Source organism: Oncorhynchus nerka, linkage group LG23 (assembly GCF_034236695.1).
Source record: "Oncorhynchus nerka isolate Pitt River linkage group LG23, Oner_Uvic_2.0, whole genome shotgun sequence".
In the NCBI taxonomy this organism is placed as follows: domain Eukaryota; kingdom Metazoa; phylum Chordata; class Actinopteri; order Salmoniformes; family Salmonidae; genus Oncorhynchus; species Oncorhynchus nerka.
The window spans coordinates 23,104,974-23,120,484 of record NC_088418.1 but is presented as its reverse complement, the minus strand read 5'-3'; the positions used below and the strand labels follow the sequence as shown (position 1 = coordinate 23,120,484).

General features: G+C 42.2%; 1 protein-coding gene across 1 annotated transcript; it reads left to right on the top strand.

The window, feature by feature from the left end:
* The first annotated feature begins 214 nt into the window (after positions 1 to 214).
* Positions 215 to 14,868, top strand: LOC115106515 (pleckstrin homology domain-containing family M member 1-like). Its single transcript, XM_029629321.2, has 12 exons — positions 215 to 471; positions 1,449 to 1,540; positions 3,371 to 3,618; positions 4,476 to 5,123; positions 5,457 to 5,835; positions 6,683 to 6,860; positions 8,241 to 9,209; positions 11,289 to 11,434; positions 11,690 to 11,883; positions 12,434 to 12,497; positions 12,657 to 12,814; positions 12,907 to 14,868. The coding sequence occupies exons 2-12, from the start codon at positions 1,487 to 1,489 to the stop codon at positions 13,013 to 13,015; spliced, it is 3,147 nt and encodes a 1,048-aa protein (XP_029485181.2). The 5' UTR covers positions 215 to 471; positions 1,449 to 1,486; the 3' UTR covers positions 13,016 to 14,868.
* The last annotated feature ends 643 nt before the right edge of the window (positions 14,869 to 15,511 follow it).

The following is a 15,511-nucleotide window of genomic DNA, read 5'->3' as shown; positions in this document are numbered from 1 at the left end:
TACCCATACGTTGTCAATGGGCCGCACAGCCTATTCTGGGCTATTCTGAGGAAAATAGCAGGTTTCTCGACTCATAACCGGACTTCGAGAAGGGATTGCGTGACGATTTGTTTAGCAACCGTGCGACGCAACATAACAACATTAACGCGATTGGTCGACAGTCTGCTGGGTGGAGGCTTATACCTAATTCATTGTCCAATGCGATTCCGATCTCCTACTTTCTCGAACATCTCTGCCTGAAGCTGAGCTAAAGGTTGCAGACACATTCGATTAGACTTTTCTTCCTGTCTCCGATTCAGGAATGTACATGTGAAAGAAACGACTCTGTGAAATGGCATCATGCGATACAATGTTGCAGTCCATGTAGGAGTCAAACAAGAACGACAAAGCAGCGGGGAAAAATCCTGTAATATCGCTTGTTTTGGATATCGCTAACTGGCTAGTTAACGACGTTGACCTAACAATAACACGGTATGTATATAGCTAGCTTGTTAGTAACGCAATGTTCCTTGTGTTTTTCTTTGTGTTTCTTGTCAACTACACATGCATGTTTGTATTTATGTAACTATATTGTTCATTTAGCCTTTTATTAAGGGCATCTCTTTACGACAGTACCGGGGGTTCTCAATCAGCTGATTTGTAGACGTTAACATTGTCATTGGGAATTAGGGTTTAGGAATTATATATATGTTTTTAAAGGAATGTTGTTTTTGTCCACTAGATAGACACAGCCGTTAGATAAGTGTCATACAAATTGGGATAAAGGGATGGGCTCCAGTGATCATGCAAAGCTTTTGACAAACACGTTAATGCTCTCATGAGCACTCGCTGTACGTTCACGTTCCCTTCTTCCAGGAAGTTATATTCCTCACTGGTATCATTTTTTCCTCTGTGGCAACTTGTCTTACTGTCAACAAAAACCTCAGTAGACCGTGTGATTGATTTCTGCGCTGGTGTCAACACACACCATAAATGTAGATGTAAGCTAAAACAGTCTTGTGATCTCTAAATTGTGTGACTCGGCATGATGTGGAAATAATCTTATAGTGACATTCATTGACAGAAGAGAGACTGACTATCACTAGAATATTGTACTGACAGCCCTTGATGTGCTTGTTTACTTAAATGATGTCAAATGCCACCTAAATGGATATAAAGGGGGCTTGCAGAACTACAAGGAGCACATGTGCGCCTAAATTGGAAAATGTAGTCTCACACAAATACATTTAGGAGCACAAGGACAAATATTTGAGGTATTAAAGCTAGAATCATACAATTTTTCTAGACGCACTGGTGCTCCTAAATTAAAATGTAAAGTACAGCAAAATATTTATTTGCAAGTAAAATGGTCACACTGTAGAGCCCTGTAACAATGTGTTTTTCATGGGGTTGTTTGTTCAGCTTGTTGTCAGCATAACCACCGGAGATATCTTATGTGTATGTCACAGCGTGTCATGTGGGAGTAACTCTCATCCCTGGAGGCAAGATGTTAGCCACACAGACCCCAGATACAGGGCCAGAGGCAAAAGACGTCAAGCAGGTAGGCTAAACCTTTTTTTACTGTTAATGGCCCATCCAATCCCATAAACCACTTCCATGTGACTCTGAAAAGGTGATCAGATCTCTCTCACAGATACTGTTTTAGTGACACATTGACCCTGTCTATGCCTGACCAATCTTAGTATTTTAACAATAAGCCTAAGTGAATATTTATTGCTTAGCCTAATGTTTATTTCTTACTGGGATGCCCTGATTTCCAGTTCTTAGTCATTGAAGTCCAGGTTACTGTGTCAAACACCTTAGCCTATATGACATGGCATAGTTATTCACGTAAGTGACCGTGTGGACAGGTAGCTGGGGTCGCGTTAGAATTAAAAAATGTGCATTTTCTAAATGCAGACCATCAAAACATCTGTGTTTAAACCAGTTCACCAGCGTTTTATATTGAAAGAAAACAGTGTTTTTTTGCTTCAATAGAGTGATCAGGGGCAGGTTTTCTTCGCAGAAAATACAATTTTGGGCAAAAACAATACATGGCCAGATCTTTAGAATGTTTATCATAGAAAAATGCAGCCAGCTACATTTCTTAATGTTTTGCTTGAAGTTAATCTAGCATTTTACTGGAGAAAAGTAGGCTACATGGAGAAAGTACAGGAGAAAAGTAGCTACGCATCAGTCAGAGCCCTGTCTGCTGATAGAATGCCCGTTCATGAATTCTCATCCAAGTGAAGTGCAACTGAAGCACAAAATTAGTCTGATGCACAGCAGAAAATACAATAAGAAGCATTTTAGATCTGCGTTTATAAAACGCAACAAGATATTTCTTATGTGTTTTTTAAATCTTTTTTTTTTGCGTGAAAAAACAGACTTCTGCTTTAATGCAGCCCATTGATGTCGTGGCGTTTTTATGTCACAGTTTGATTGCACTACTTTATAACAGACGGTTTAAACTAAGTGAATAAAATCAATATCTGAAACTTATTTTAGGTCTGTTTAAGTGGTGTAGGCTATCTTTGCTGTTCTAGTAATAGCCTGCAAAACGCACCATATTATGATGCAAAATGTCTCATACCACCTTTGTTTCTGTATTTTTAAAGTTATACATCTTGAAAACTTGATTGCTGACATGCAAAACAATTTGGGTCTATCAATAATGGGCTAATGAATCAAATACTAAAAGATAGTTCTTGGGTGGAGTTTTCCTTTAACTGAACTCTGTTGATGTTTGATTTAGGCTAGACATTGTGCAATGTAGCCTGTGGGATAAATATCATAGATAATCAATAATATGCTGTCATTTTTCAAGTTTTACCGACAACGTCAATGAGGCAAAGGTTTGTTTTATCAATTCAAATTGTAGGCCAGTGTCCACTGTTCCTGTTTTCTGGGGAAAATAAAGATCAAAAGTGTTCCTATTTGTAGTCAGGTTGGTAGAACTTGTATGAGCAGCAGTTAAATAGGTTTACAGTCTGTTTTAGATGTCAAAGAGCCATTTTGACAAACATGTATTTGGGTCAAGTGTTATTAGATGCCCAGAACACGCTTTGTCATGAATGCCAAAACCCATTCCAGCCCAACAGTAGCTCATAAATAATATGTTTCGTGTTTTATTGAATCAAATGGATTTTCTCTGGCCCTTTTGCCAGTGTCAGCTGACATCGGGCGACTTGTATGTGTGTCAGGGTATGTTTCATATTCACATGGCTAATGACCCTTCTTAAAGTGATGACACATCTTTTCTGCCATCATTTTGTTTCCAATATCTGGGGAAGTCCATTGCGAAGTTGTGTCACTTCAAACAGTTGAAGACATTTGGAAATGTTTCATCTGTTGGGCTATGTGATTTAACCCAATCTTACAATTTCTTTAGTGGATTAAGGAGAAGTTGGCGTGGTCACTCAAGGCGTTGCAGAAGCGCTACGTGACAACCGATGTCGTGGTTACCAGCGAGGATGGTGACGCCAATCTGCTGTGCTGCGCACTGGAGGCCATCTTTATCCACGGCATCAAAAGCAAATATGTTCGCTCCGAGGCTGGGGGACGTGGCAGGAAAGGGGGGTCCCGGGGAGCCCTCCCCCAGCCTGTGTTCTGGAGCCTCCTCAAGACTGTCACTCACGGGTGCGTGGATGCCTGAAGCTGTACAATGAGAATCCCACTTCCCCTATAGATAGCCGTACAGGCGCCTCTAGTGCAGTGTCTCCACCCTCAATCGCTTTAGTGTGCTAGAGAAGTTGAAGTTCAGATAATGGGATGTTTATATCCTCTATTATGTTGCAATAAGTGTGCATAACAAATCACAGAATGTTATTCATTTACAGTAGTAAAGCAGAATGCTATTTATTTACAGTAGTTAAGCAGAATAATGTTTATTTACAGTGGTTAAGCAGAATGCTATTTATTTACAGTAGTTAAGCAGAATAATGTTTATTTACAGTAGTAAAGCAGAATAATGTTTATTTACAGTAGTAAAGCAGAATGCTATTTATTTACAGTAGTTAAGCAGAATAATGTTTATTTACAGTAGTAAAGCAGAATGCTATTTATTTACAGTAGTTAAGCAGAATAATGTTTATTTACAGTAGTAAAGCAGAATGCTATTTATTTACAGTAGTTAAGCAGAATAATGTTTATTTACAGTAGTAAAGCAGAATGCTATTTATTTACAGTAGTTAAGCAGAATAATGTTTATTTACAGTGGTTAAGCAGAATGCTATTTATTTACAGTAGTTAAGCAGAATAATGTTTATTTACAGTAGTAAAGCAGAATGCTATTTATTTACAGTAGTTAAGCAGAATAATGTTTATTTACAGTGGTTAAGCAGAATGCTATTTATTTACACAAGTTAAGCAGAATGACAAAAGAAAATGTTTCAGATCAGATGGTGTAGCTTGTTTCAATATGTGTGGTGTATACTGTACATGAAACAATTCTCTGTAATGATAAATTATGTAATGCCTCCTCCTGGTGCCCTCAGTGACGTGATCACGGAGCTGGAGAAGCTGAGCTTCGTGGGTACGGACACGGGTCGTTGCCGGGCCTGGCTGCGGCTGGCCCTCAACCACGGCCTAATGGAGTGCTACCTGGCCTCCCTGTTCCGTGAGGGCTCCAAACTGCAGGCCCACTACCAGCCCTCCGCCCTGCTGCTGGACCCTGAGGAGCGTGAGGTGCTGCTCAGTTACATCCAGGGCCTGGCCTCCCTCACCTTCAACCTCTCTTACAAATCGGCCGTGCTCAACGAGTGGACCACCACCCCTCTGGCTCTGGCTGGCCTCTGCCCTGCTGCACAGGCTGAAGCGCTCGACCTCCCCTTTCTCACCAAGCGCAAGGAATCCTATGATACGGTGTCACAGTCATCCGGCGGGTCGGATACGGTTGAAGTGCAGCGAGGGGGGCCAGGGGTGCTGGGGAAGGGGATTGGGGGGGTCTCCGGGTTTAAGACCCCACTGAATTCGTCCAATTTGAGCCTGGACACCACAGGGTCGTCTCAGCTCTCCTCCAGTCTGAGCTCTGACAGTCTGCTTCAAGGCCACGACCCCAAGAGCCCAGACAAGGAGCCCTGGCCATGTGACCTGGAAATCTCCAACATGGAGAACAATGGCAATGCCAAGAGGCCTCTCAAAGAGTAAGTAATGTGTGAGTGTGGGTGTTGTTAGTGTACCTGTGCTAATAAATGAGGTCCTTGGAAGATCACCAAAGCAGTATAAGACATAGACCCAAATCATTTCTGCATTTAGCAAATGCTTTTATCCAAAGCAACTTGAGGTCAATGCCTGTAGGCGTACTCACGCAAGAATGAAACCCACCGCAATTATGGTGATGCAAGCAACGTGATTCGACTAACAATGTTTAAAGAAATGTATTAAATACTTAAAGGAACTGTCTAACATGTTGTCCCTTGTTTCATTTGGTGATTTCTGACGACCTCTGACATCTCCTATTTTGTGTAACCATGCAGTGTTCTGGCAGACTTCAGGGAGAGTGCCCATTCCAGTCAGGACTCCATGCGCGAGGATTCGTACGCGTCCACCCCAGGCGCAGACCACCTCTCTGAGAACACTGCCTTCAGTGGCTCCGACAGCGAGACCCAGGGACATGTCACACATCTCACTGGCCCCTCTAACCCTGCTTCACTGGGGTCAGACCAGGAGGAGCCGTCCACCAAGACCCACGCCCCCTCCAACGTGTACTCGCACATTGAAGGGCCCTCCACTGAGATGCCACAGGAGAAAAAAACAGAATATTCTGTTAAGGGCGCCTCGGAGCCTTCAGCCCACATGAACCTACACCGCACTACCAGCGTGCTCAGTCGGATGGTGTCTACAGACTCAGTCACAGTAAATTTAATCTCTCTCTTATTCCCTCCCATCCCCCTGTCTGACTCACTCGTCATGTGATTTACCTTAAAGAGCGACTGCCTTTTAAAAGCAACAAATCCCTTTGAAAATGGCCTATGTGGCATCGATATGAATCAGAAACAGTTATTATCGTGTCAAAATTGACGACGAAGTGTAAGTATGATAATTTTGGTCATAAAGTCAGTCTAGCCTAAAACAGAGTTTGTCGTATCCGTGCGTATAACAGGTAAGTTACCGTTTGGTTTTGATGATGGCCATTTGCCTTTAGCATGGGGTGAACAGCTGCGGTGATGGCTCTCTATCCAAAAGCATAGACAGTGAGACAGACCTGCCCAGCAGCTCTGACTTTGTTTACTTAAGACATGTTGCACATTTTTGAACTTGAGAAGTACTACACCAAACATACTTTAGTTAGGTGTATAATTGTGCAACGACAACATCTTTGACAAAAAGGTCTAAATTAGTTAGCGATTTCTTGAGTTGTCTTCAATTCATTCTGGGGATTTTAAGGAAGTGAAATAGGCTTCCACGTCTACCGTGTCTCATAATTTTTCTAATGAGTAACAGAAAAAACGTGCCAATCGGCGTGTTCAGTCGCTCTAAGTTATTTGAGTTCTCCTTGACCTTTGCCCTAGATAATGATATAATATAATGATATATTTTCCACTGTAGTCTAGGCTGCATTAGTAGAATTTATATTGTGCAAAGCTTTGCTAAATAGTAACGCATCTGTGGGCTTATATGGTTCAAAGCTGAAACAACAATTATTTCCAGATTTGCTAAATGAGCAACCGATCACCACTGAGACCCATTTACCCTTTCTTAGCATTCCCACTCCTGGATCTCTGAGGATGACATCTATAAGCCACACCTTGAGGAACTGGCTGACCCCGATGAGTCTTTGCTAGGGTCTGGCCCAGCTTGTGTGAACGGATTTACCTCTCCCCCTCTAGAGCCCGAGACCCCCCAGTCCCCCCCCAGCGTGGTCCACCGCAGGCAGATAGGTAAGCTCCCAAAACCAGGGACACCAACTCTTCTAGCACTTCTTGAACACAGAACACCTTGTGATGCAGTCTGTTGTAACCACCATACGAATGGCCTTGGTCATGAGGTGACAGTATGCCAAAGGATTGTTCCTAGTTTTCAGCACATGTTGTTCTGGTCTTTTTCACACTTTAGTTCAAGGAAATTTAGATGAACCAAAGACTTGTTTGTTCAATGGCAGGGTTTGTGAGTCATTGGACAGTCCACAACTTCCATAATTTACCCTTTGCTAAGCCTCACACACCCTTGCTTCCTGTTGCAACCTCGGCCATAATATTCCCAGGAAGCTCCATTCCTCATTCAGAAAACCCTACACAATGATCTCAAACTGTGTTTTTAATACATAATCAAATTCAACACAGACAACCCCTTGCTAATCAGGAGACTGTTGAGTATGTTATGGTGGACTGTCATGACAATTGCTTCACAGGAACCTGGTACAAGTTAGTTTGTAGTGTGGCTAGTTAGCCACTGAATGGCTCTGAATGTCAAGCAGATAAAGCTACTATTAACCACTCTTGGAGCTAACTAGTTCCCTCAAGTCATATCCTGATGTCAACAACAGATGATGTTGTAGTTCTATTCATAATATAGCTAACTTAACTTGCTAACATACTGTACATTTCAAGAAAACAAGTTATATTAACTGGCTAGTTAGCCACGTTTGGTGGTCAATGAGACAGAGCTAGCTAACCGGCTGAGCTAGCAAACAATGTAACAAAAGTAAAATTTTGGATTAGAAAAATACTCCAACAGGCTCTACATTTCAGGTACACTGTTATTCAGCCATTTAAACAATTTATCTTCCTTTTCATGAAAACTCAGTTTTGCCATAGCTTTCAGTGGCTTTAATGCGTTTGACACGTGAGCTTGTCCGATGTGTCCATTGGAGCACTGCGATTGGTTGCTCAAAATTATGGGGCGGGGCTTAGCGAAGGGTCAATTGTGAAACAACTATCTAGGCTCAAACCAGGAAGAACTTTTTATTTCTACCAGTAATGTTCATGAATTCTCTTACCTTTTTGGTATAAGATCGTGCTTCCTCGTTTTTGCTGACAACTGCACAGAATTATTGGTACTTCCTCCTTATGGTATGTTTGAACCTCAGAGTTGAATATCATTTTTGCCCGGTGGTTTCATGATCAGATAAAACCTGTTATACCGGTTTAGTGTCATTAAAAAATAATGTTTTTTTGATGGCATGCAAATGTTTATCTGGACAGAAATTAGACCCACGCACTTTAGAGATCTGTTGGGCAGTTTTTCTATAGCATCCTTGAGTTGATTTAACTCGTTCTTTCGCTCCCTCTTCTCTTTCACTCTTTCTCTCTGTCCTTCAGGCCTCTCCAACCCTTTCCGTGGACTACTGAAGCTGGGACACCTGGAGCGGCGGGGCACGGTAGGCATGTGGCGCGACTACTACTGTGAGCTCTCGCCCTTCGAGTTCCGCCTCTACCTGAATGCAGAGGAGCGCACCTGCTGCGACAATTGCTCCCTGCTGCGTTGCGAGGATGCCTGCGTCACCTCGGCCGAGGGCCGCTTCGACCTTTCCTTCCCTGGGAAAAGGCTCCTTATGCGGGCGGCCAACTGCGATGAGGCCGAGGACTGGGTGGACCGCATCACTGAAGCCGTCAACAAGTGCCGCCCGCTTCACCTCCTCGATGACCAGTGGGAGGTGCTGCAGCTCTCTGACAGCAGTGTAACCCCGGATGAGCCCCCAAAATCTTCCCCTTCATCCCCCTCCTCCGTACCCGCCAGTCCCGATCGAGGGGGTGCTGTGGTTGAGCAGGTGCAGCAGCTGGAGCTGGACTGGACGCGTCCCACAGACCCCGAGTCAGACGCCATTAAGGAAGCGGTGCTGTACTTCTGCCAGGACTCCGAGCCTCGCATCTGGACTCCTCTCGTCTTCTCCCTCTCCTTAGAGACTCTCAAGGGCTTCCGGATGCAAGACGGGCAGAAGGTGCTGCGCTGCTCCCACCCCATCGAGGGGATCCGGGACGTGGTCCCAGACGTTTCTATGGGTGGACCAGCCTTCTTTAGGGTCGTAACGGCCAGGGATACGCTCAAACTGAGGGCCAAGAGCTCCGAGGAGGCACAGGCCTGGAGGGGCCTCATCAGGGGAGCCCTGGACTCCTACCTGGAGAGTGGAGAAGACTGGGAGCCTGAGAGCCCCGGGGTGGCCCCTGGGGCGGGAGGGAACACCCACAGACTGGTGCAGCATAGACTGAAGGGGGACGGGGTGCTGCTGGCCCATCTATGCACAGTGCCCACAGAGAAGGGGTTGGACCTTCAGGGCTTCAAGTGTGCAGGTAGCTCTAAATCTCATCAACCTACTAGTTGTTACAGGCAATACCACAGTAACAATGACACTGATACTCTCCTTTTTCATTCAAACCAAATCCAAGGATTGCAAAAAATAACATTTGACAAAAATTTACATTTACTTGAAGAACAATGCATATGCAAAGTTTTGTAACAGAATGACGGCACGAACTGTCATTCTGTTACCAATCTTGCATCTGCACTGTTTTTCAAGTAAGTGATTTTTGTAAAAAGAAATCTGTGGAAATTGCTAAAAGTGATAAGGGTAAATTAATAGAGTTGTATGGTTTGTTTAACTTTGCAATCAGAAGTATTTTTTAAAGTGACAAATCTTAGTCTGTGTCAATCTGATACCGTGGAATTGCCCTTAACCAGGCAACACTTTATAGTTTCCATTAAGTTACCCTTACCATGCTGTTAATGGGAGAGCCCGTGAATGTACAGTTGAGATTGGAGTCATTAAAATTCGTTTTTCAACCACTCCACAAATTTCTTGTTAACAAACTATAGTTTTGGCAAGTCGGTTAGGACATCTACTTTGTGCATGACACAAGTAATTTTTCCAACAATTGTTTACAGACAGATTATTGCACTTATAATTCACTGTATCACAATTCCAGTGGGTCAGAAGTTTACATACACTAAGTTGACTGTGCCTTTAAACCGCTTGGAAAATTCCAGAAAATTATTGTTTGGCTTTAGAAGCTTCTGATAGGCTAATTGACATAATTTGAGTCAATTGGATGTATACCCTTGGATGTATTTCAAGGCCTTACCTTCAACCTCAGTGCCTCTTTGCTTGACATCATGGGAAAATCAAACAAAATCAGCCAAGACCTCAAAAAAAAAAATGTAGACCTCCACAAGTCTGGTTCATCCTTGGGAACAATTTCCAAATGCCTGAAGGTACCACTTTCATCTGTACAAAAAATAGTATGCAAGTATAAACACCATGGGACCACGCAGCCGTCATACCGCTCAGGAAGGAGACGCGTTCCGTCTCCTAGAGATGAACGTACTTTGGTGCGAAAAGTGCAAATCAATCCCAGAACAACCGCAAAGGACCTTGTGAAGATGCTGGAGGAAACGAGTACAAAAGTATCTATATCCACAGTAAAACAAGTCCTATATCGACATAACCTGAAAGGCCACTCAGCAAGGAAGAAGCCACTGCTCCAAAACCGCCATAAAAAAGCCAGACTATGGTTTGCAGCTGCGCATGGGGACAAAGATGGTACTTTTTGGAGAAATGTCCTCTGGTCTGATGAAACAAAAATAGAACTGTTTGGCCATAATGACCACTGTTATGTTTGGAGGATAAAGGGGGATGCTTGCAAGCCGAAGAACACCATCCCAACCGTGAAGAACGGGGGTGGCAGCATCATGTTGTAGGGGTGCTTTGCTGCAGGAGGGACTGGTGCACTTCACAAAATAGAGTGCATCATGGGGTAGGAAAATTGTGGTTATATTGAAGCAACATCTCAAGACATCAGTCAGGAAGTTAAAGCTTGGTCGCAAATGGGTCTTTCAAATGGACAATGACCCCAAGCATACTTCCAAAGTTGTGGCAAAATGGCTTAAGGACAAAAAATTCAAGGTATTGGAGTGGCCATCACAAAGCTCTGACCTCAATCCTATAGAAAATGTGTGGGCAGAACTGAAAAAGTGTGTGCGAGCAAGGAGGCCTACAAGCCTGACTCAGTTACACCGGCTCTGTCAGGAGGAATGGGCCAAAATTCACCAACTTATTGTTGGAAGCTTGTGGAAGGCTACCCAAAACGTTTGACCCAAGTTAAACAATTTAAAGGCAATGCTACCAAATACTAATTGAGTGTATGTAAACTTCTGACCCACTGGGAATGTGATGAGAGAAACAAAAGCTGAAATAAATCATTCTCTCTACTATTATTCTGACATTTCACATTCTTAAAATAAATTGGTGATCCTAACTGACCTAAAACAGGGATTAAATGTCAGGAATTGTGAAAACCTGAAGTTAAATGTATTTGGCTAAGGTGTATGTAAACTTCCGACATCAACTTTATTAACGCCTTTCTTCTCTGCAGGTTGTCCAAAGGTGATAGGCGTCTCCCGAGGAAAAGCCAGACTGTGTGAGTTTTCAGGGCAGTACTACTGCGACGCTTGTCACCAGGGCGACACCATCGTCATACCCTCCCGCATGGTGCACAACTGGGACCTCGCACCTCGGGAGGTGAGTCTCAAGGATCTATGGACCACACACACACACACAATATTTGTGCCAAAGTATATCCATGGTCAATAAAAAATAAATAATTTTCCAACATAATCAGAATGGAAACATACCTTAACTTCCACCTTGCATAACTTTTTTTCTTTCTTTTACCTTTGACATGGAACTAAACCAGTACTGTTGTCCTTAATATTATTTGTGTTTGTTGTTAAGATGCTCTTGTATGCATCCTTTGCCCTGGTTGTGTAAATGTAGGTCTCCAGGCATGCCCTTAAGCTGCTGGCTGAGATTGAACATGAGCCCCTGCTCAACCTTGACCTTTTGAACCCTGACCTGTGGGAGCATGCCGAGGCCATGGCCCAGGCACAGAGCCACAGACAGAGGCTGCGTCTCCTAGGAGACTACCTGCTCACCTGCCGCAGCGGAGCATGCAAGAACATCCAGACCAGGTGTGTGTGTGATCCACTTTTGTATGTTTGTCTTTTTTGTTTAAAGCTGCAATATGTAACTTTTTGGGTGACCTGACCAAATTCACATAGATATGTGTGTTATAGAACTGTCATTATTATTGAGAGCAAGTCTAAGAAGTGATAGATCTGTTCTATGTGCTCTATTTCTATGCTTCCCTTAAGTTGCGTTTTTGCAGCTTTTGCTTTCGGTTTTGAACACCAGCTGAAAATAAAATAGTTTGGGTTATGGAAAATATATTTCAGTGGTTTAGATGGTACAACGATTCTTTAAACTATGCTTGCTTGTTTTGTCACAAACTGAAATTAAGCGAACTATTTGAATTTTAGTAACCAGGAAATACTTTAAGCATTGCAGAATGAACGTTTATCAATGTGAGCTGGTTAACATATAGATCCTGCTTCCTGAGAACTCGGGTCATCTAGGTCATTCTTCAGGTGATCTGGACATGGGCCAAACGTCAATAGATTAATGATTTCCACATACCAGTAAACCTTTATTGTGTAACTATTGTGTTCTTTTTCTCTCAAGACTGGGTCCAAGGACATACTTATTGGAATCAAGCCATCTCTACAGTGTCATGGACTTACGACAGGTATCAATACAGTCATTACTTAATTATCCCTGTTAGTCAATTCACTTTTAAATGAAATAATGCACATTATTTACCTGCAAAACTACACCACCAGAAACCAAATAGATGTAGGTAAAAAGTTTGAATTAGCTTTTTCTCTCTCTGTGTGTGTGTGTTCAGATAGCGGAGGGAATGTATGTGGCCTACCTGAACACTTTGATCCAGTTTGCCTCCAACCACGTCCACCACTGTGACCTTTGCACCCAGAGGGGCTTCATCTGCCAGATCTGTCACACTAGTGACATCATCTTCCCCTTCCAGTTTGACACCACCACCAGGTAGGGCCCTGGCCATTTATCACTTCAATACTCTGAAATGTGATCACTCACTGAACCCCCCCCCACATACTCTCCCTCTGTCTCCCACACAGGTGTAAAGAGTGTAAGGCCGTGTCTCACGTAACCTGCAAGGCCAAGTCGCCTTCCTGTCCACGATGCCTGCGTCTTCAGAGGTACCTCGAGAGAGATCTGCAGGACTAACCGGCAACCCTGCAGGAATGGTCTTTGTGACCCAGTGGGCTTCCCATAGCTGCAGATACCTATGAAATGACAAGAACAGACATTGACATCCTGCTTCTAGTTTCTTTTTTTCTACATGAATTAACCTCAAGTGCAATTAGGAAGTGCGACTGTATGGACCGACCACAGACCAAACATGATCAACCGAACTGGATAGTGGTCGAGCCAGGAGCTATTCGTCAACGTGCACTAACATGGAGAGGTTTCTGCTATTGACATGATTGACAAGGTGAAACAAGTTGATATGTTCTTACCTCTCTGAACTAGCTCTACGTCATGAGTGTCCAAGCCAAGGAATCATCTGAACAATATAATCCAGTAAAGGATGATGCCATGAATCTCCTTGATGCAATTTCTATGACATTTATACATTGATGTTGTCATTGTTTGGGGGGGCTTGTGGTGTTTTGTTACCTAGTTATTTCATGTTTACAGGAAACACTCGGTGTAAATTTGTACAGGACTTTCTGGGAAGCTCAAAGGAGCAAGTCACTCATATAAAAAATAAATATTAAACTGCTTCCAGTTCCACAAGACGGGATACATGTATACGCCTGAGAAAAGAAACTTCACTTGAAAACGTTCTCAAACTTAGATTGTGCCTTCATTTGGATTTTTTAAACTTTTACACTCAAAAACATAATGTTCCATTGATTGTAGAATTGTGCATCGTGCAACATCACTGAAGGTAAGAAACGGGCGATTTTAGGTACTGTAGGGTCAAAGCATAGACTGTCATTATTGAATGTTAGTTGCCAAATGTCAACAGTTGTGCGTACTTTCATCTTGATACAAATCCATTAATTTAGAATGGGAATTTCTTAATTCATTTCTTGATATTATCACCATCTGATAAGTTCTGACCACATAAAGAAACATTATTCTGGCCAAGTTATAATAGCTAGTCATTAATTAGATGCATTGGGTTAGGATTTATGCTCCACTTTACCCTGAAACCCTTTTGCTGCAAAATATCAGTCTAGTTCCAGGCTAACATTGAAAAGAAGCTTTATAGTCTTGAGAAATTTGTTCCCCACCCATTGTGGTATCCTACCAGTATGATAAAGCCATATGAAATAACAGAATATTGATTAGCATAACAACAAATGCTAATGTTGCAGCAAAACCAAAAAGCAGCTTTGTAGAGTGAGTGTTGGTTCGTCAAAGTTCTTGCTTCGTACCTGAACTTCTCAATGTTTCAGGATATTCTAAATCATTTTGCATACTTGCACCTTCACACGTTGGTATGACTGTTTATCCTGTAGTTATTTTTATTCAATAGTTTCAGACAGTTGTCCTCCCAGAGAAATCATGATTCTTTCAAAGGGTATATGGCCTTTTTCATTATTTAATGTATAATTGTGTGTGGGAATGCTTTTGCCATTCAACCATTGTGAGAAGTTGTCATTATTTGAAATGTTAACTGAAGGAAATGGATGGCTTTCCTGATATCTGACGCCGAGATCATGTGAGACGATGTGTAAAGCAGAATTACGTACTGAAAGCAGAGCCCTGGAATTATGTTATACATCTCATTACATCTCTTTTACCTATGTTTTTACGAGGTATATCAAGGTTTTATTAGTAGTTAGACTGAGTTGTACACATTCACAACTAAAAGCTGAATTGTAGTATACAGGCAAAAAAAGAAAGAAGATAAAAGTTGAAGCAAAAGATATGGCATGAAGTCTCTAGTCTTGACATCTTCCGATGGGGACTGCTCTTGGTGTGAAGGTCTCTATTCGTGTGGTCATTTTATAAATGCTCTTTATTATATTATGATGAACATAAGAATAAAGACTAGTTATCATTTGCTTTGTAGTTCCATTGAATCATTCACATTTTCCAAAATAGTTTGTCTGTGTAGAAAGTGTGTACTATTGTACTACCAGTGGTGTAAAGTACTTAAGAAAAATACTTTAAAGTACTACTTAAGTCATTTTTTGGGGTGGCTGTACTTTACTATTTTACTTCACTACATTGCAAAAGAAAATAATGTACTTTTTACTCCATACATTTTCCCTGACACCCAAAAGTATTAGTTACAGTTGAAGTTGGAAGTTTACATTTAAACTCAGGTTTTTACAATTCCTGACATTTAGTCCAGGTAAAAATTCTCTGTCTTAGGTCAGTTAGAATCACCACTTTATTTTAAGAATGTGAAATGTCAGAATAATAGTAGAATGATTTATTTCAGCTTTTATTTCTTTCATCACATTCCCAGTGGGTCAGAAGTTTACATACACTCAATTAGTATTTGGTAGCATTGCCTGTAAATTGTTTAACATGGGTCAAATGTTTTGGGTAGCCTTCCACAAGCTTCCCACAATAAGTTAGGTGAATTTTGGCCCATTCCTCCTAACAGAGCTGGTGTAACTGAGTCAGGTTTGTTGGCCTCCTTTCTCGCACACGTTTTTCAGTTCTGCCCACAAATGTTCTACAGGATTGAGGTCAGGG